This window comes from Rhinopithecus bieti, unplaced genomic scaffold, assembly GCF_001698545.2.
Source record: "Rhinopithecus bieti isolate Rb0 unplaced genomic scaffold, ASM169854v2 scaffold_8309, whole genome shotgun sequence".
Lineage (NCBI taxonomy): Eukaryota > Metazoa > Chordata > Mammalia > Primates > Cercopithecidae > Rhinopithecus > Rhinopithecus bieti.
In genome coordinates this window covers 1,217,118-1,239,354 of record NW_016805935.1, presented here as the reverse complement: position 1 = coordinate 1,239,354, position 22,237 = coordinate 1,217,118, and the positions used below count along the sequence as shown (strand labels likewise).

The following is a 22,237-nucleotide window of genomic DNA, read 5'->3' as shown; positions in this document are numbered from 1 at the left end:
CAGAGAGGGGCTCCCACAGTGCAGCAGCGGGCTGAAGGCCTCCTCAAGTGCAGCCAGAGTGGACACCGAGGCCAAGGAGGCACCGAGAGTGACCAAGGGCTGCTAGCACGTTGTCACCTCTCAAATGCACATCAAATGTTGACAGAAGGAAAAATAAATTGCAGTTGAGAAGAATTTTTTCTTACTATATCAGAGAACTAATTTCTGATCACTGTACATTGTCATAGATTTATAAAGCTGGTGAATTCAAATGGTTTCAGCAGTTTTTTCCAATTTTTGTCCCTAGAGATTACTAGTGAAGTCCCTCTGGGTTTAAGTAAAGCACAAGTGAGACCTTCTGCTCCTCAGCTTTTATGTGCAGAATCTCACAAAGTGAAATTATAGGTGATTATAAAATTCATCGTTGTCAGAAGCCAGATGATACCTCCCAGATAGGGTAAGAGTTGGTATCTTCTCAGCTGAACCAGTAAGCTGTAATAAGAACAAAATACAAAATGAGATTCTTAGCCACCTGATCTGTTCTCTTATACTTATTGTAGACAACTAGGTTAAGCTTTGGTTTTCAACTTAATTTTCTCTCCAAAACGTCTGGTTTCTCTCTGCAGCAATTTTGTATGTCGCTGTTTGTCATTGCCTAGTATTGATCCACTACTTCCTTCCTGGATCTCAGTTCAGCTAATCCCATGCCCCTGCCATGAATCCAGCATTTTCTGGAACTCGTGTTGTCAAGTCCCTTTATACAAGGGAAATACACTAGAGCCTCCTCTGTCTCCCATATTCGTTAGTTAGCTGCACACTGATGCATGAATGGAAAAGATATGTTTTCTCTGACTGGACTGTTAGCTTTTTGCACTACCAGTCAAGTATCTATCAGAACAACTATAATGAAAACTATAAATCTCAACCCGAGGGAACAGTTAATGTGAATGGTTTTCTTGTTTGTTTATTTTGTTCTGTTTCTATGGTCTCCCAAGCCGTGGTGTTGCATTAAGATTCAGGATATGAGCTATTGTGAGGCTAGTGTAACGTCGCGGGTCCTTGTGTTAAACGTTTACATTTCCATTCAACTTGACTTTTCCTCTCACATAACCTATCCTTCGGAAAAGTGTCAAACATTGACAGCATAGAGAAAATTGTGGCCCACACATCATGTCAACAGAACTGTGTTCTTGTTCTGATGTGTAACTTGTAGGTTTTAGAGTGAGCGCACCCTCAAATTCTGCAGCACAAAATCTAGAAATGATGAGAGATGGGAATCACATCTGTGAACAATGGCAAAGACAAAGAATAGTAAGTGGGAAGTGACCAAAAAAAAAAAAAAAGTCTACTGTTCATTGTGTCAGTGGCCCCAAAATCCTAGAGAAAGCTTTGAATGATTCTGACAAGTTAAAACATACTGATAATGGCAGTGTAGATTATTATCTATCTGAAGGGTACAAAAATGGCTTCAGAGAAGGCTTTTTAGCCTATGATTTGCCGAACACTTTTGCAGAAAAGACATCATATTAAAAATGCCCAATTTGCAACTGCAAGTGTATTGTTCTACCTTTATAGAGCAGTAGAACAATCTCATGTCAAACTTCAGTGCTGCCGCGGAGGTCTTATCTAAATAGTTCTAGGTCCCAGGCTCCAGATCTCTTCCTTTCTAGTTCTTCTGAAGATGTCAGTAAAGGGGCATCATAATGATGATCCTGGGCCCCCATGAAAAATTAAATTAAATTATAAATGGGAGCCTGTCTTTATTATTATCTGTTTTTGTGTATGACTAAAATAGCTTTTTTTTTTTTTAAGATGGAGTCTTGCTCTGTTGCCCAGGCTGGAGTGCAGTGGCACGATCTCCACTCACTGCAAGCTCCGCCTCCTGGGTTCATGCTTGCCTCAGCCTCCCGAATAGCTGGGACTACAGGTGCCCGCCACCACACCGCGCTAATTTTTCTGTATTTTTAGTAGAGGTGGGGTTTCACTGTGTTAGCCAGGATGGTCTCCATCTCCTAACCTTGTGATCGGCCCACCTTGGCCTCCCAACATGCTGTGATTACAGGCGTGAGCCACCGCGCCCAGCCAATTTGCTTTAAAAACAAAAACTATTACTGAAAAAAAAAAATTGTGCCAATGAGGTTGTTGAAAGATTAGCATTAAAAATTAAAGTAGGGGCCAGGCACAGTGGCTTACACCTGTAATCCCAGCACTTTGAGAGGCCGAAGCGGGCGGATCATTTGAGGTCAGGAGTTTGAAACCAGCCTGGCCAACATGGTGAAACCCCATCTCTACTAAAAATACACAAATTAGCAGGTCATGGTGTCACACGCCTGTAATCCCAGCAACTCGGGAGGCTGAGGCAGGAGAATTGCTTGAACCTGGTGGGTGGAGGTTGCAGTGAGCTGAGATCACACCATTGCACTCTAGCCTGGGTGACAGAGCGAGACTCCATCTCAAAAAAAAATTAAAATAGGAGTTTATGCATGTTAAAAAACTTGTCTCTGAGATACCAAGACAATGTAACTATGCAAAGCAATGCATCCTCTGGAAGACCAACTCACCAGGTTTTATATTCTTGAAGAATGATTTTTAAAGAATATAAGCAAATATAGCTTGGGCACGGTGGCTCATGCCTGTAATCCCAGCACTTTGAGAGGCTGGGATGGGAGGATTGCTTGAGCCCAGGAGTTCAAGACCAGCCTGGGCACAACATAGGGAGAACCGGTCTCCTCAAAAAAATCAAAAACTTAGCCAGGGCTGGTGGCACATGCCTGTGGTTCCAGCTATCTGGGAGGGTGAAGCTGGAGGGTCTCTTGAACCCAGGAGGTTGAGGCTGCAGTGAGCCAAGATTACACCACTGCACTCCAGCCTACGTGACAGAGTGAGACCCTGTCACAAATAAATAAATAAAAACATAAGCAAATATAGTATATAAGGAACATAAAGTTTAGCAATCCTAAAATAAGGAACATATATGAACCGTCAAGTCTTATAAAGATGTAAAAATATTTCCCAAGCAATCTATTATTATTCAATATAATGGCAACTGTTGTAAATCAGATTGTACATGATGAGTGGTGCTCACTAGGTTTTGCAAACATTTTAGATTGTTTAAATTGTACAAGTGTTTTTGAAAGTATCTCCGTGGACGTATTCTGAAATCTCCAAAATGTTCCTGGACAGTAAAAAATTTTTATTTAATGGGACTCAACAAGAAGGAAACACCTACAATTGCAGCGAAGCAAAAGTTAACTCAATGGAACATTTCTGATTTGTAAACAATTGCTTCTGACTTTAAATGGTGAAAATAATTGCTTCAATTATTAGAATGTGTCCAAATATATATATATGTGTGTGTCCAAATATATACATATTTTTTATTATTTTTTTATTTTTTTTGGAGACAGAGTCTCACTCTTTCGCCCAGGCTGGAGTGCAGTGGCACGATCTCGGCTTACTGCAACCTCCACCTCCCGGGTTCAAGCGATTCTCCTGCCTCAGCCTCCCGAAATACTGTTCCTGATTTGGATAACCTTTGCTTGAGAAAACTTGATTCTTCTTCACCTGGGTAATTTATTCTGGCAACTTCTGAATGTGTTTTCCTAAAGCTTCTTCCCTAATTGGAAGGAGATTTAATATTTTTTGACACATGCAAACTTAACAGCCCCTATGTGAAATATTTTCTGCTTTTGAAGGTGTGAAACTGGTTAAAATGTTTTAAAACTTTTCCCTTAATTGCAAAGGAAATATATGTACATGTTAGAAGACTTAGAATATATAGAAAAGCCAATAAAATTAAAGTTCTATGTTGACACTTTTTGATGTATATCTTTGCATATATTTTCTGTGCCGTGCACTCACACACATACACACATGCATCCAAATGAAATAAGCTGGTGGAACTTTGCACAAAAATACGTAAGCAAAAGTAATAATGATTAGTATTTGGTAGTGTGGCTTACTAATGCGTACTGCTTGATATGAGCTTTCTTGGAATTTTAAATGTAGGTGGAACCCAGACCTTTTTTAAATTTTACTTTAATGCTATTAAGTTTGTTTGAGTTGTAGTGGTAATGCAAATGTCATTACCTTGAAATCATTCTTTCTCAGATGATAGAGTTCTCACAGTTCATGCCAGGAATGTATTGATGGGATTTTATTTGTATGCTTGTTTGTTTTCATTGAACTGTTTGAATTAAACTCTTAGAATCATTCTTGATGGTTTGAATCGCCATTACTTAAAAAGTAATTATTATTATTTCTGAAAATATTTCCAATAATTATATCTACACTTGATCTTAACCAAAGGCCAAGAAGCAATGAATAATTACATCTACAGGAAAAAAAAAAATGAACACCAACTTTTAGCACTGCTTTTTTTCTATGTGGTGGAATGCAGAATGTTTATTGTTTATTTATGTTTTACATCTATATTTTCGGTGTTTCACAAAGAGCCTATATTGGTTTTATAATCAGAAAAGAATTTCATTACAAAGAAGTAACAATGACTGAACCGTTTTCTACATGGTACAGAACTACATGAGAACCATGGGTTCCATAAATAACAGGCCTATTTTGTTTTACTCAATGATACATCTTTGAGGTCAAACTCCCAGAGTTTGTGCCATCTCTTACAAAACAGCATGAGTGAGAATTTGGTTTTCCTTTTTGGGTAAAGTTTCTACAAAGCTTGCTGATAAAACTCATTTTACTTTTGCAAAACAATTCCCTTACTTTGGGAGCTAAATGGAGATGAAGCTGATAACGGGACTCAGTGCTTCAACTTTAAAGCAGAAGCTAGGGTCATAAAGACATGGAGTCCTAAAATACTCTTCCAAAGTACAGTCGCATCCAGCTAAGATAACCCTTGGAAACGTTTGCTGAAAACGCGTAGTTCGTTCATGCATCTCTTCCATGTTGGCCATTTCCACCTTCTTCTGTCAAAGCCACAGAAACTAGGGGAAGGCCAGGGAGCATGTTCAGCTCATCTTCACATGAATTCTGAGAAACTGTTGCGAATCAAAGAAACCTCAGTGAGACATTAACAAAAAGTAATCTGAGTGACATCTATGTAAAAGTCATTGCAAAGCACACTAGCTGCTAGACATATCTGGGGAGCTACCACCAATGCACTCCCTTGACAGAAAACCAGGACACCTCTTAGATGAGCTCTTTCTTTAGTGGAAAACCCTTATGTAATTTTAATTGACAGCAATGCAAATCAGCCTGTATTGAATGAGTGTGCCTGATATATGCTTAATACTGAAACAGGTTGAAGTACCTCTCATAGACCCCCCATTGACTTTTCGTCTGACATCCCACACAACCAGTTTTGATGGAAGTCACACCATCACTCTGATGTTCTCTTCTATTTTTGATTCCAGCCTTGAAAGTCAGGATGAACTGGTGAAGATAAGACTTCTTTAAAGTACAGGAGAAGTCTATTGGCACAGAATAAAAGCAGTAATGTTTATTAGAGTTGTGCAAATAGCTGTTGTACTTAGTTCTCTCAACATTGCTTTTTTTTTTAATGATGACAATTCTTCACATAATTGCCAAACTAAAGCAAAAGAAAACTTTCTCAATCTTTATGATGCTTTCATCAGATAACCAATATAATGTATCTTCCAGAAGACTCTGTCTCCTCAGACTTTAGTTTGTTCTCGGGAAGTTAGAGATAAACAAAGATGGCCTTAATAAATCTCTCTAATGTTGTAAATATACAGTTTCTGGTTTTTTTTCTCCTTGGGGCAGTGGGCCAGGTATCATCAACAATTCAGATATTCTGGCCTTTCTCAAAAATGTCATTACATTAAGAACATTGTGACTTAGCAAATTGTTGGAGAAAATTAGGATGCTTTTTAGTAGTTCTGCCATCATTAAAAATCAGCTGCCTTCTGGGGAAACTGATGCTACACCCTTGATGAGGTGTTGAATTTGAACTGAAAAGAATCCCCCAGAGAAGGAGGTGTTTGCTTTCTCAGAATGAAGCTCCAGGGAGGGTATTTAAAACTGATGTTTGGCCACCATTAACGAACAAGTATGGCATAATTGTGTTTGGGGCCAGGAGTGTTTAGAGGGGTTTTTGTTTGTTCTGTTGTTGAGGGTGTGGAGGGAAGGAGTTGAAGGTGTTTGCTTTCCCCGAACTGCCATTACCCCTGCATTGGTTTGATAGGGCTGCCCTAACAAAGTACGAGAGACATGTAGATTAGAAACAACAGAAATTCCTCACAGTTCTGGAGGCTGAAAGTCCAGGATCAAGGTGACGGCAGGGTTGGTCTCTCCCCACGCTTCTCTCCTTGGCTTGTAGATGCTGCCTTCTCCCTGTGTCTTCATGTGGTCTTCCCTCTGTGTGTGTCTGTGTCCTCATCTCCTTTTCTTATAAAGACACCAGTCAGGCCAGATGCCGTAGCTCACGCCTGTAATCCCAGTACTTTGGGAGGCCGAGGCGGGCGGATCACACTTTGAGACCAGCCTGGCCAACATGGCGAAACCCCGTCTCTTCTAACAATACAAAAATTAGCCGGGTGTGGTGGTGTGTGCCTGTAATCCCAGCTACTTGGGAGGATAAGGCAGGAGAATCACTTGAACCCGGAAGGTGGAGGTTGCAGTGAGCTGAGATCGTGCCACTGCACTCCAGCCTAGGCGACAAGAGCAAAACTCTATCTCAAAAAAAAAAAAAAGACACCAGTCATATTGGATTGAAGCCCACCCTAATGACCTCATTTTAATGTAATCATTTCTTTAAAGACCCTATCTCCAAATATGGTTGCATTCCAACCATATTTAAGATCCTTTCTCCAAATATGGTACTGGGGGTTAAGGCTTCAGCATATGAATTTGGTTGGGGGGCGGGTGGATAGAGTGCAGCCCCTAACAACTCTGATTCAAGGTCTTTTCACCAAATCCATAAGCCCTTTGCTTTGTAGTGGTCAGAAGGGAAAGAGAGGAGACAGGAAGATATTCATGGCTTTTCCACAAGAACTGACTAGCTTCTGCAGCAAATGTTTTGTTTTCCCCTCCTTCAGTACGGGATAGCTAAAAAGTCCACTGTGAACCTTGAGAGCACTTTGCTTTCTCTCCCTATATTTCTTTATTTCCCCCAAACAGAAGGGTGCCTCTGTCCCTCAGCATATGTTAGGAAACCACTCTCCTTGTGTTTGCATTTAAGAGATGGGAAAGAGCTAGTCAGTGAACTCGGCCAATCAGAGGCTCTGTAACTGGCAGATACCTTGGAGATCACCAGCCACCTGTTGTGCACCCACAGTATACCTGACCCTTTACCAAGCACGACACGTTCTCTCATTTACTCCTCCTAATATCCCTGTGAGGCAGGTACTGTTGTCAACCCTAGCTTGCAGATGGGACAAGGGCATCTTGGACAAGTTTGGTAATTGATATAAAGTCCCAGAGCTGAGCACACTGTGGAGCAAGGATTTGAACCCAAGAAGTCTCCTGCTAGAACCTTTGCTCTGAATCCCTTCTTAACACCATTCCCTAGTCGTATTGGCAGAGGAGAAACCTGTATGTAGAGAACTAACCATATTTTTCTCAGCACCCAGTATCAAGAATTGTCTCAGGGCCTCCCCAAAGACCTAGGTTCTAGCTCCAGCTCCACTAATCATTGCTAACTGGTCTTGACATAGTAAATTAACCTCTCTGAGCTTGTATTCCATATGTAAAATAGGAGAATTGGATTACAGCCATGTTTCTCAAACTTTTAGGCTAGATCCATAAAAATAAATACATTTTATTTGGCAACCCAGTACACACATACACACACACACGCACACACACACACACACACTTCATAGCCAAAACAAGAGTTTGATACCAAAATATCCATCCTTATTATATGTGAATGTCCTCTGATATTTTCTATTCTAATCTATTTTCATGATTTTTAAATGCTAATTGTGACCTATTCTACTGGATTTGTCAAAAAGCTGAACTAGGTGACCCAGTTTAGACTCCTGGAATCCTAAAATCCTGTTAATCTATGTAGATGTCTGTTTGGAGCTTCTCCTATCTTAAATGCATATCTATTCTAAACAAATGAATATCACATATTACAGGGGACAACATCCTTTTTACCTCTGGTATGAGTTAACTGCATCATGGAAATAATAATAATTACTTCTATTTATTGTGTACCTCCTATGTGCCAGGGCTTTAAAATGCAGTATCTCCTGTAGCCTGTAGGTGGTAGGTATTATCTCTGATTTATAGATGAGGAAACTAAGGATCCGAGTAAGTAATTTGCTCAAGGCCCCGTAGGCACCAAAGCGATTTGAACCAAGGCCATTCTAATACCAAAGCCCTTACATTCAACCTTCTTTTCAGAGGAGGGGATATAAAGGGGTTTAGAAGGAGAGGTAAAGTCTAAAAGCTACCGCAGCTGCTCATAATTTATTTCCTAATAGTTTGCTGTCCCTGGCAGAAATGACTGTCCTCTGGGGTGTGAAGCCACTGCTGCAGCAATGACTGAATCACCTGGGAAGCTTAAACGATTCCCCCTGCCCTCACCCAGGCCACCCAAGGACCAGTTAAATCAGAATTGCTAGGGGTGGATCCCAGGCCTCAGTGGTTTTTAAAGCCCCCAAGGTGGTTCTAATGTGTAGCCAAGGCTGGGAACCATTGCTCTGAAATCTCAGAAATTAAAGAGATGTAAGGAGCTTTTCTATTTTACCTCCTGCAAACAAGATTTACGAAAATACTGCTTAAAACTCTTTCACTGCTCCCACAGAGCTGAAGTATAGGGTCTTTGCTGTTTCTTTGGAGCACACACAAAAATCTGATAAACAACCTTGTATCTGCTTTTCAACACCTAGAGAAATTAGAGAATGCTAAGGATGTAGATGAGGAGGTGTTTAAAGCAACTGTGGTATTCTGGAGAATCTAGCTCCGAGATACTTCGTAACTCAGCTCACGTCATTTTGTTTTTTAGTTTTTATTTTTACTCATTTACATATTTTTTTCAGACAGAGTCTCACTGTGGTGCCAGGCTGAAGTACAGTGGTGAGTCACAGCTCATTGCAGTATCAAATTCCTGGGTAATTCTAATTCTCCCAGGATTGGCGCCTCCTTAATAACTGGAACTACAGGTGCACACCACCACAGCCACCTCATTTTTAAAATTTTTTTCTAGAAGTGGGGTCTTGCTGTGTTGTCTGGGCTGGTCTCGAACTCCTGGCCCCAAGCAATCCTCCCGCCTCAGCCTCCCAAAATGGTGGAATTACAGGTATGAGCCACCACACCCAGCCAGCTCATGTATTTCTGAAAGTCATTTTTGTATAAATGGAGAAGTCAGTTGTTGAATTAGCAGAATTGAGTGTGACCTGTAGCCGTAGGCCAAGTGGACTGGGGACAATGTAGAATGCTAACAAAGACTAAAGTCACTATAAATATGATAAGCCATCACATTTTCTTAAAAAGGGCTGGGCGCGGTAGCTCACGGCTATAATCTCAGTACTTTGGGAGGCCGAGGTGGGTGGATCATTTGAGGTCAGGAGTTCAAGACCAGCCTGGCCAACCCCACCTCTGCTAAAAATAAAATTAACTGGGCGTAGTGGCAGGCGCCTGTAGTCCCAGCTACTTGGGAGGTTGAGGCAGGAGAATCACCTGCCTTGGGAGGCGGGGGTCGCAGTGAGCCAGTATCGTGCCACTGCACTCCAGCCTGGGACAGAATGAGACTCCGTCTCAAAAACAACAAAAGGGCAGGGGGGCCTCGGTGAAAGATTTCCACTTTTTCACATGGATTATGGTAACTATGGTGAAACCAGGAAGCCTCTCCCAAAGCGTTTTCCCACAGGAACAGGATGATGTCATGTTACTAACCTTCCAGTCTTACCCAACGTTATACCGGGGTTATTGCAGTGTGTAATCTATTTGCCATTTGAAATATAAATGATCAACACTCAATTTCACTGTCTTCCATGAAGGAGTCTTCAAAATGGGGACTGCGCCATACTGCTGGGTTTTTTCCACATCTCAAGCCACAGCATTAATAATGTTAAAAATATCTGCAATTTTCATACTTCAGACAGTAAAAGCACAGCATTACCATAACCAAGAACAAATGCGTGCTATTCTCAAAGATGATTATATGTTTCTTTTAGACCCCTTGACAGATGGCAAGTCCTGAATTCTCCTGCTTAGGCCAACATGGATAGAGGTGCTATGCGTCTGCTCTGTCTGTAGTAACAGCCCCTGATGTTTGATTGCTTACAGAATGATGTGGCCACACTTCTGAAACCCATATCAGAAAAGATTCAGGAAATCCAAACATTCAGAGAAAGAAACCGGGGGAGTAACATGTTTAATCATCTTTCGGCCGTCAGCGAAAGCATCCCTGCCCTTGGATGGATAGCTGTGGTGAGTCTAGATGGAATGTTGCCTCTTCACCTCATCACACTTTTGGAGTATTTAGGAGAACTCATAGCTTAGTTACCTTCACGCTCCTTGCACTGAAGGAAGCTTCTTCCTAAGCTGAATGCATCTGCTTTCTCCTACCCTGTTTAAAGTTCAATGCTTTCTGTTCTGAGATACTGTAGAAAGTGTTTTTATCAACCTTTACAGAGCAACATTTGCCTCCCACTTTCAAGTCCACGCGTCTCCATTGGTTTTCTTCTTCTTTAAGGCATTTTCTTTCTTATCCTTTTTTTTTTTTTTCCTTCTATGCTTGGGTGACGGTCCTGTTTTCTCAGTCCCCCAAACCCGGTCCTTATGTCAAGGAGATGAATGACGCTGCCACCTTTTACACTAACAGGGTCTTAAAGGACTACAAACACAGGTACGTACCTTACTTCACTCACCACATTTTCAGTTGATTACTTGTTAGACATTGGTCCCTAAAACTCGGTACAGTTAACTACTGATTCCTTTTCAAGGCTCTACACTAATGTACTATAAACTTTAAAGGAAAATCTAATATTTGCAGATAAAGTCAAGTGGAAAGTGGAATCAATTATCCAGATAATATATGTGTTTTAGAAAGTCTACCTCTGTTCGCTTATAATGAATAAACTCTCCCCACTTGAATGCATGTCACTATCTTATGTATTCCCACAATAATCAGAGAGCTTGGTGATGGAGCAACCCTATATGGTACAGAACCTTTACATGGATCAAAGTAGAGTTGGAGGGTGAGCTATAGATGAGAGGAGGAATCAGGAAATGAAGTGTGAATCAAGGACAGGAATGAGATGAAACGACAAACCAGAGCAGTGAGAAGGAAACCAGAGACTCAGTTAATATGAAATACAACTGGGGTGGATACAGAGACACCTGTAAGACTAGCAGCCATTCAGAGCGCTGCTGAAAGTATAGATGAGTCTAAACCAAGGGGCTTTGCCTGGTGAACCAGCGTGAAAGGACTTTGCATTCTACAGCACAAGTAATAGATCCCAGAGTAACTTAAACTGGAGTCAGAATAGAAAATAGGCCCAAACTGAAAGCTCTGACATGGCAGAGCTGAAGAAATATCCAGGAAAATGTGTCCTAAACCATTTAAGGGATATCATGAGATTCCTCCCCCTCTGATAAGGTCATGCCTTGTACTCTAAACAGCTGGCTAAATGTGATGTGGCTGGTGCCTAGGAACTAAGGGAAGGGATGAGGCAAATATAAGAGCAACAACAGATGGCTTCTGGCCCTAGACTCCAGAGTGGATCCCCCTCTGAGCTCTTAGATGGCAGCAACAGGAGTGACCATTGGTCAGCAAATGCAGAGGCACCTGGGGACGTCCCATGTGTTTACCCAGACTGTTCAGGCGGAAGGACATTAAAGAACCTGTATTATTGGATTATTCCTTCAATTCACGTTTTTTTTTGTTTGTTTTTTGGTTTTTTGAGGCGGAGTCTCGCCCTGTTGCCAGGTTGGAGTACAGTGGCACGATCTTGGCTCACTGCAATCTCCGCCTCCCAGGTTCAAGCAATTCTCCTGCCTCAACCTCCCAAGTAGCTGGGACTACAGGCATGCACCACCACACCCAGCTAATTTTTGTATATTTAGTAGAGACAGGGTTTCACCATGTTAGCCAGGATGGTCTCAATCTCTTGACCTCGTGACCCGCCCGCCTCAGCCTCCCAAAGTTTTGGGATTACAGGCATGAACCACTGTGCCTGGCCTCAATTCACCCCTTTGTTTTACTAATGCAGATGTGAAAATTAGAACCAGAGGAAAAGGGTCTGCAACAATATAAGACAAATTTTATATGGAATATAGAAAAATTGCATAAAATATATAAATAAATACCTAGTATACTTCCAGGCCATTAATTAATATTACATATTCAAAATTTTCATCAGTCTTTCCTTTGTAGATTTTTAAAATTTTAAAAACATTGAGTAGATACAAAAGAATATTTATAAAATATACATAAGGTGTAAAGGATGACAATACAAAAAAATACATATACATGCATCCCTCAGGTTAAGAAATATGTAACTGGCCGGGCGCGGTGGCTCAAGCCTGTAATCCCAGCCACTTGGGAGGGCCGAGACGGGCGGATGCACGAGGTCAGGAGATCAAAGACGCATCCCTGGCTAACATGGTGAAACCCGCGTCTCTACTAAAAACTAGCAAAAAAATAGCCGGGGCCGAGTGGCCAGCACCTGTAGTCCCAGCTACCCGGGAGGCTGAGGCAGGAGAATGGCGTGAACCCGGGAGGCGGAGCTTGCAGTGAGCTGAGATGGCCGGCCGAGCAGCACTCCAGCCTGGGGTGCAGAGCCGAGACCCCGTCTAAAAAAAAAAAAAAAAAAAAAGAAAATTGTAACAATATTTTTTTACTGTAAAAAGCAGGCCGGGAGTGGTGGCTCACACTTATAATCCCAGCACTGTGGAAGGCTGAGACAGGTGGATCACTTGAGGTCAGGAGTTCATGACCATCCTGGCCAACATGGTGAAACCCTGTCTCTACTAAAAATACAAAAATTAGCCAAGCGTGGTGGCATGCACCTGTTGTCCCAGCTACTCAGGAGGCTGAGGCAGGAGAATTGCTTGAACCCGGAAGGCAGAGGTTGCAGTGAGCTGAGATTGTGCCACTGCACTCCAGCTTGGGTGACAAAGTGAGACTCCATCTCAAAAAAAAAAAAAAAAAAAAAGGCAGTCATACCCAACAATTCCATTCCTAGGTGTATTTCCAAAAGAAATAAAAACATATGTTCACCCAAAATCTTGTACACAATATTCATTGCAGCATTATTCATAATAGCCAATAGGTGGGAACAATCCAAATGTTCATCAGCCGATGAATGGATAAATAAAATATGGTATATCCACACAATGGAATATTATTTGGCCATGAAAAAAAAGAAAAGAGTATTGATACTTCATTCTTTTATTCGGGCTGCAGCATGGATGAACCCTGAAAATATTGTGCTAAGTGAAAGTAGGACTGCGGAAATTTAGGGAAAACTTAAACTTTTAAAAGTTTAATTTTTTTTTTTAAGTTCAAGTAATTACTCCCTTTTGGGGAGTAATTGCTAATGGGTATAGGGTTTCTTTTGGGGGCAACAAATATGTTCTAAAATTGATTGTGGTGGTGATGGCTCAACTCTGCTGAGCTAAACTATGGAACTGTACACTGGAAATGGCTGAAGTGTATGGGATGTGAATTATATTTCAATAAAGCTGTTATATTTTAAAAAACAAAAAGAAAAACAAACAACCATCACATTCCCCTCACATAATTTAATCGTTCCATGTTGCTTTTAGGAAGAGGAGCTTTAGCAGACAGAACTCCTAATTCCAGGGTCTTCAGTGCACCTCTTTTCCTCTTAGGGGCTCTGCCTACCCCGAGAAAACTTTAGTTAAAACAACTGTGCTCAGTTACAGACTTTTTACATCAAGGCAATTGTGCCCAGTGATACACCTCCAAATGTTGCTGTGTTGTATTATAGACTTTAGGAGTGTGCGGCACGCATGAGAAAGGCATCAGAAATGCAAGATGGCCTGTTCTTCTGACATAAAAATAACATTTCAGAAAAGAGCAAGTTTCAGTTGCCAAACCTGGATATCATATGACAGCATGAACATACACCCATAGTGACTTCTTTTGTTCCAGATATACAGGCACACACCTACACATGCCAGTTCAGGACAGCTCAAGCACTACCTAGGTTTCTGCCTTTTTTACCTTCCACCCTTGGAGACTATTTTAATTAGTATCTCAGTTCATCAGCTCCTGTCCTTCTCCCTGTCCCTCCCTGAGTATATGTTGGGGCTGTGGGTGTGAGGGGTTCTCCCCAGGTAGCAGCATAGTCAAATGGGTTGGGCTTTTCTACATGCTTTTGTTCACAAAGAGGGTTCAGTATTTGCCCCTCAGTGTTAACTCTAGCAATTAAGTAGAAAATGTACTTCCAGTAGTACCAAAGACGACTCAGTAAGCCCAGTGGACCACCTCAAGACTGTACAAGAAGCCGAAGAAACGCAGCTGGAGGTGCAAATGCATTTGTTTTACTGCTAGGAGTAGTCAAAGCGCTCCCAGGTCACCCTTGAGCTTCTGAAAGCGGACTAAGCAGCATACTCCACACCACACAACACCCGTTTACTGGTGGACTCAAGCCCGCGGTGCCGTCTCCGTGTCGTAGTTATTTGTGAGTCACTGCTGCCCACTGGGCAGATAGGACCGTAGGTAGAGGAGTAAAAAGGCAGACTTCCTTGAGGTTTAAACAGGACTGTGAGCCGTGGAGTCTGTATCTGTGCAACACTTACCACCAGCTTGACTGCTCATTGGCTATTTTCTTTTTTTTTTTTTTTTTTTTTTTTGAGATGGAGTCTCACTCTGTCACCTAGGCTGGATTGCAGTGGCATGATCTCAGCCCACTGCAATCTCCGCCTCCCAGGTTCAAGCAGTTCTCCTGCCTCAGCCTCCCGAGTAGCTGGGACTACAGGCATGCACCACCATGCCCAGCTAATTTTTTTTGCATTTTCAGTGGAGACGGAGTTTCGCCATGTTGGTCAGGCTGGTCTCAAACTCCTAACTGCAAATGATCTACTCACCTCAGCCTCCCAAAGTACTGGGATTATAGGTGTGAGCCACCCCGCCTGGCCTGGCTCTTTCAATATATGAATAGAGTGAGTCATTTATTTTAGCTTTATAGAGGTGTGGCCTCTCTGAGTCATAATCATTAAAATTCACATTCCCCTACCATAGCTTCTTCCAGAGTATATGGAAACTGAAGATAGGTTTGCAGCTCCCAATGTGTATTTGGGTCCTGCTCAATTTGTTACCTCTTAAAGACTGACTTCAGGTAAAAGAGCACCATACTCTTAGTCCTTATTACAAGTTTTGCTAGAACGTTCTTCAAGTCAAAATAATACTGCATTGGTTAAAAAAAAAAAAACTTGCCCATATAGACTTGGACTTCATCCATTGTTAAATTTTTTAATAGAAAATAACTGAATCAGACGTGGTGGCTCATGCCTGTGATCCCAGCTCTTTGGGAGGCTGAGGAGGGAGGATAGCTTGAGTCCAGGAGTTCAAGACCAGCCTGGGCAACATAGTGAGACCCCCATCTCTACCACAAAAAATTAAAAATTAGCTGGGCATGGTGGTGCACACCTGTAGTCCCAGCTACTTGGGAGGCTGAGGTGGGAGGATCACTTGAGCCCAGGAGGTTGAGGCTATAGCAAGCTATGATCTCACCTTTGCACTCCAGCCTGGGCAACAGAGCAAGATGCTGTCTCTAAAAAAAAAGAAAAGAAAGTATACTGAATGTCAACATGCTGTTTCTATAATGTCTACAAACATACGTGTGTGTTATATGTACATACACGTATAAACATAGACATATGTGTGTACATTTATATTGAAGTAATGTTCATGCTCTAATAATAGCTATGTGTATACTGCTTCCTATGCACAAGGCACTGTACTAAGACCCTTACAAGACCCTACAGACTTAGGAAACTAACGAGAGAGACCATTGGAGCTGCACTTAGTTTTTGAGTTTTGACTGTGAAGGTGAGATAAAGCGACAATGAGATTTTTCATACATTTGATGAATATAATCAGTACATCTAAAAATGTAGAACAAAACCACACTCACATTTTTTCTATTTGTAGAGTGAATAATTATGACTTCGGTTCCCAATTTCACTCTTTCTAAATGGCATGCCTTAATACAATAGGATTCTAAACATGCTGGTGGTACTTTAGGGCTTTTCAAGGAAAACAAAATATGTCTAGAGACAAGTCATTATTATAAGAGCTTTAATAATAGAGATTTCCATTCGTGATTATCTTCAGATTAATGGCCCAGGAACATAATTAAATTTTTCTTAACTCAAATGTCATCATTTTTGCATTTACCTTGACTTCTATAAGTGAGAAAATATTGTGGGTAAAATTGCCAGAAGGAAATGCAACTATTTTACCTATCTATAAGTTTAATATTTCTAACAATTCTTTCAATCTTTTATGTTAATCCTATTATAAAAGGTAAGCATTTTACTAGCCCTTGGTTCAGTAAAATAGACATAAAAATACTGGTGATGCCCTGCCTGGTTTGTATTGTCATTCAAAATATTAAATTAAGGGAATTTCAGTAAATGTCCCTTTAGAAGTAAGGGGTGTTACCTGTTTGTAAGAGATCAGTTTTCTTACTATACCAAAGTCTTTGTCAGTCATAATGACTAAAATTCTCCAATTTGATTACAGTTTTTGTTTTGTTTTTTTTTTTGAGACTGAGTCTAGCTCTTGTCCCCCAGGCTGGAGTTCAATGGCGCGATATCCTCTCACTGCAACCTCCATCTACTGGGTTCAAGTGATTCTCCTGCCTCAGCATCCCAAGTAGCTGGGGGATTACAGGCATATGCCACCAGGCCCAGCTAATTTTTGTATTTGTAGTAGAGACGGGGTTTCACCATGTTGGCTACGCTAGTCTTGAACTCCTGACCTCGTGATCCAGCTGCCTCAGCCTCCCAAACTGTTGAGATTACAGGCGTGAGCCACTGCGCCCGGCCTGATTACACTTTTAACCAAATAATTCAACAGAATTATGAGAAAATGAACCCAATGCTTTTTTTCTTTTTTTTTTTTCTTTTTAATACCATTCTCATTCCTGGGAGCGTATTGTCTCTCATTTTGCATCAGAAGCAGCGCAGAAAGAAACAGCCTCCGCTCTACACCCCCTTCACATGAGTGCCGACAGGGACAGTGTGAGGGCACCCTACTGAAGTCAGCTTAGCTCTGTCGGGTCCCCTCTCTGTGGTCCCTCTGCTCCATACCCGGAGCTCAGGGCATCCGGCCACCTGCCGCCTCCCCTCAGGAGAGTGCTGGGCCAGCTTCCTCCCAGGGTTCCCTTCTGAAGCGCTTCATGGTGACCGGGCTGCAAGGACAATTGCTCAAGGCTCCAGGGGCCCTAGTCACCAGATAACCATGTGCCCCGCAATCTTTTTAAAATTTTCTTTTAGATCCTAACTCTGCTTTCTTCCACTCTCTTTCACAACAAAGTGATTTGCGTCATGTGGACTGGGTGAAGTCATATTTGAACATTTGGAGTGAGCTTCAAGCATATATCAAGGAACACCACACCACGGGCCTCACATGGAGCAAAACAGTGAGTACCTGGCCCTCCTCCACCTGTGTAAAAACAGTCCATAAATATATATACACCCTGTGGCCCAGTAATCTCACACCTTAAAACTTACCTCAAGGAAAATATAAGATTAAATGTCCATGCAGAGGGCCAGGCGCGGTGGCTCACGTCTGTAATCCCAGCACTTTGGGAGGCTGAGCTGGGCAGATCATTGAGGTCAGGAGTTCAAGACCAGCCTGGCAAACATGGCAAAACGCTGTCTCTACTAAAAATGTAAAAATTAGCCAGGCATGGTAATGCAAGTCTGTAATTCCAGTTACTCAGGAGGCTGAGACATGAGAATTGCTTGAACCCAGGAGGCAGAGGCTGCAGTAAGCCAAGATTGCACCACTGCACTCCAGCCCAGGCGACAGAGCAAAACTCCATCAAAAAAAAAATGCCCATATAGAAACTGTTTATGGAAATGTCATTTGTTGTAGGAGAAATTTCGGAACTGCCTACATAACATAGAAAAGAAAATGGCTAGCCAGGCGCGGTGGGTCACGCCTGTGATTCTAGCACTTTAGGAGGCCGAGGTGGGTGGATCACCAGAGGTCAGGAGTTGAAGACCAGCCTGGTCAACATGGTGAAACCCCATCTCTACTAAAAATACAAAAATTAGCTGGGTGTGATGGCGCATGCCTGTAATCCCAGCTACTTGGGAGGCTGAGGCAGGAGAATCACTTGAACCCAGGGGGCAGAGGTTGCAGTGCGCCAAGATTGTGCCACTGCACTCCAGCCTGGGCAACAGAGCAAGACTCTGTCTCAAAAATAATAATAATAATAATAATAATAATGTGTGATAGAAGTTGAAGGGAACAAGAAGGTTTGAAGACAGGTGTACATGGAAAGCTATGCAGCCATAAAACAGAACAAAAATCATGTCCTTTGCAGCAACGTGGAAGCCGCTAGAGACCATTCTCCTTTCCATTAGAAATTAATGTTACAGTGGACTTAGGGGACTTGAGGGAAAGGGTGGGAGGGGGCTGAGGGATAAAAGACTACAAATTGGGTACAGTGTACACTGCTCGGGTGATGGGTGTACCAAAGTCTCACAAATTACCAGTAAAGAACTTACTCATGTAACCAGGAATTAACTCAGGAACAGAAAGCCAAATACCACGTGTTACCACTTACAAGTGGAAGCTAATTAATGGGTACACGTGGACATAAAGATGGGAACAGCAGACAATGGGGACTACTAGAGATAGGATGGAGGGAGGAGTCCAAGGACTGACAAATTACTTACTGTGTACCGTGCCCACTACCTGGGTGACGGGATCATTCACACCCCCAAACCTCAGCATCACACAACATACCCACATAACAAACCTGCGCATGTATCCCCTGAACCTAAAGCAAAGGTTGAAATTACTCAAAAAAAAAAGTAAAAAAAAAGGAAGACAGATGTAATTTTAATGAGGAGGAATTATGATTAAAATGTCCTTTAAATGTTCTTAACTTCTCTTTTAGTGTTCTAAAGTGTATTGAATAGTATTTTTGAATACCTAGGTGATCCTAGGACTTTGGTATCTTAGCAGCAGCATAAGATCCCGGCCTGTGTCTGTTCCCACTTTAATTCCTATGTGAGATGTTGCACTGACCTTTGCCCCTTTTGACTTTATCTCTTACATCCTCTCCCATGTTTCACCGTGTGTTCCAGCAACCCCTCACTCCTTGTGGTATCCTGAACAAAGTCAGTGCTTGGATTGCACCCAGTGAAATTGATGTTGTTTCAAAATTTACCAGACTCATATTGTGTAACCTTTATTGCAATGTCCTGAACCTATATCCTGCTGTATAACCTAACTTCCCCCGGGGAAGTGCCCCTACCTTCTCTGCAAGGCTCACCTCACACACGACCTCTTTAAGAAACTTCCATTGATCTCCATCAGCTCCCCATCTGGGTTGGGTGGCTCTGCTCTCTGTCTGCCTCCTTTGTATCTTGAGTATACCTCAGTCATATCCTTGGCATATGGAATGGTGCTTTACTGTGTGCTTTGGGGACTCTCCCACTAGATTGGAAACTCATCTCTGTCTCCAGCCCCAGTATAGTGCCTGGCACAGAGTAAGTTGACAGTAAATGGTTTGAACTAAACGATCAGTGAGGGGCTCTTAGAGTGTTTCTGCGCTTTTGAGTCTCTGCATTTGCTTCTCATGGAAACTCCTTTCCATTAGAAATCAATGTTACAGTGGACTTAGGGGACTTGAGGGAAAGGGTGGGAGGGGGCTGAGGGATAAAAGACTACAAATTGGGTACGGTGTACACTGCTCGGGTGATGGGTGCACCAAAGTCTCACAAATTATCACTAAAGAACTTATTCATGTAACCAGACACCATCTCTTCCCCAAGAACTTATGGAAATCAGAATAAAATAAAGAAATTAATGTCAACTTGAATGAAACACTTCTTTGTGAATTCCATTCAGAGGTAAAACTCTCACTGTCCTGAAAGCAGTACCCCAGCACCTAACCCCAGCACCTAACCCTCAGTGCTGGATGTCCCTGTCAGTATAGTAAGCAGGCTTCATGCCAAAGCTGAGTTTGTGGTTTTCAAGAGAGTGTGGGGGCTTCTACATTTGTTTTCCAACACTTATACAAATGTTAACATTGACCCTTCAAGATCGATGTTTCTTTTTATATTCTACTTTGCCTGTTTTCTCCATAGCACTGAAATGCACAGTGCAAGATACAACTAAGTGGGTTAATTTTTTTTCTGCCCACAACATTGTGACTTTTGAGAATAGAGTTCAAAAACATGTGAAGGGTTTTAATAAGTAAGGGTATGTGTGGATATGGATGGGTGTTTATGTAGACACACTGGAATTAAAAAATAATAGTGTTTTGTTGTAGAGCCGTGTATCGTAAAGAGATAGTGTTTTGTTGTAGAGCCATGTATCATAAAGAGAAAGTGTCACATCTTTGCCACGGAGATAGATCATTATTAGAGAATAGTAAAATGAAAATCTGGAGCCCTTGACTCTATTATTATTTCATGGTAGATAAATGCCAGACGAATGAGAATCCATTTATGGAAAATAGTGTCAACAAATGCTAGCCTGTTAATTCTCTAATGGTGCCCATGGAAAATGAATAGAAAATTACTTTTAAATGGTTTGAATACCTTTAATGCAATGTACTAAGCTGAGTAATTGTGTTTATGAATATAAAAGAGTTGATTATTAATTACAGAAAAACATGAATGTAGTTGTTTTCCTTTGTTCTAAAGTGAATACTTATTTCATTATGTTCAAGCCTCATAAAATAATACTTTCTCTTACCATGTACAACACATTCGGATATTTTATTTTTTATTTCATTTTTTATAAAATTCTGGCTGAGACCCAATAAATTGATTTCATGACCCCACTAGTGAGTCACATCTCACATTTTAAAAAGTGTGTTATAAGCTGGGTGTGGTGGCTCACGCCTGTAATCCCGGCACTTTGGAAGGCTGAGGCGGGTGGATCACCTGAGGTCAGAAGTTTGAGACCAGCCTGGCCAATGTAGCAAAACACTGTCTCTACTAAAAATACAAAAATTAGTCAGGCATGGTGGCGGGCACCTGTAATCCCAGTTACTTGGGAGGCTGAGGCAGGAGAATTGCTTGAACCCGGGAGGCGGTGGTTGTAGCAAGCTGAGATCGTGCCACTGCACTTCAGCCTGGGCAGCAGAGCGAGACTTAGTCTCAAAATAAATAAATAAATAGTTATAAAACGTAAGTGTTACATTTATACAAAATAAATGTGATCCATAGAGCACATCAGGCATCATGGATTGCCATGACAGCTGTTATTTATGTTATAGATATTACGTGCTCGCATAATATGCCGGGGAAAATTCTATTCAAAATGGTAAAAGCAAAGCATCTGCTTCACTTCTTTAATGGAAGAGCAAAGTGATAAAGTTTTGGTCAGATATTAAAATGACTAAAATACTGTGTCAAGCCTTAAAACATATGCCTAGAAATATATTTCCTGATTTTTTGTCTTATTCTTCCAAGTTTTGGGCAGCTATTAAAAAATATAACAATTGTATTTTGAATTTTAAATTTAAATTTCTTTTAAATTATTAAAAACTACTTAAAGAGTCCAAAGCATAGTCCATAGCATAAATTAAACTAATTTCTCTTCTCTTACTATGGCCTGTCAACATTCCAGCAAAATGAAGAATAAACAGTTATAGCCAGAGTTGCAGCATATTTGCAGAGAAGAGAAAGGACTACTAGAATCATCTGATTGAATGGTCTTTGGGAGGGAAAAATAAAACAAGATCATTTCATTTGTTTGCCCACTGATCACAACTCTGTAAAAACTACATATTTATAAAATGATAAATATCATGAAAGAACATAGAAAGATGTGGTGTTGATGTTCATGGACACCACAATATTCAGATTTTTTTAAAATTTAATTTAATTTTTTTTTTTTTTTTTTTTTTTTTTGAGGCAAGGTGTCACTGTGTCACCCAGGCTGGAATGCAGTGGCATGATCATGGCTCACTGTGACCTTGACCTCTTGAACTCTAACGATCCTCCTGCCTCAGCCTCCTGAGCAGCTGGGACTACAGGCCTGCACCACCACCCCTGGCTAATCTTTTTATTTTTTTGTAGAGACAGAGTTTTGCCATGTTGCCCAAGCTGGTCTCGAACTCCCCAGCTCAAGGAATTTGCTCGC

At 41.4% G+C, this 22,237-nt stretch overlaps 1 protein-coding gene across 1 annotated transcript in view; it reads left to right on the top strand.

Annotated features, from left to right (window-relative positions):
* The window catches only part of CAP2 (cyclase associated actin cytoskeleton regulatory protein 2), a 160,248-nt gene that overhangs the window by 107,954 nt on the left and 30,057 nt on the right, over positions 1-22,237 (top strand). The window contains exons 5-7 of the mRNA XM_017874249.1: positions 10,210-10,353; positions 10,686-10,771; positions 17,438-17,543. Coding sequence (XP_017729738.1) covers positions 10,210-10,353; positions 10,686-10,771; positions 17,438-17,543 — 336 coding nt within the window. The remainder of the gene's footprint in view (positions 1-10,209; positions 10,354-10,685; positions 10,772-17,437; positions 17,544-22,237) is intronic.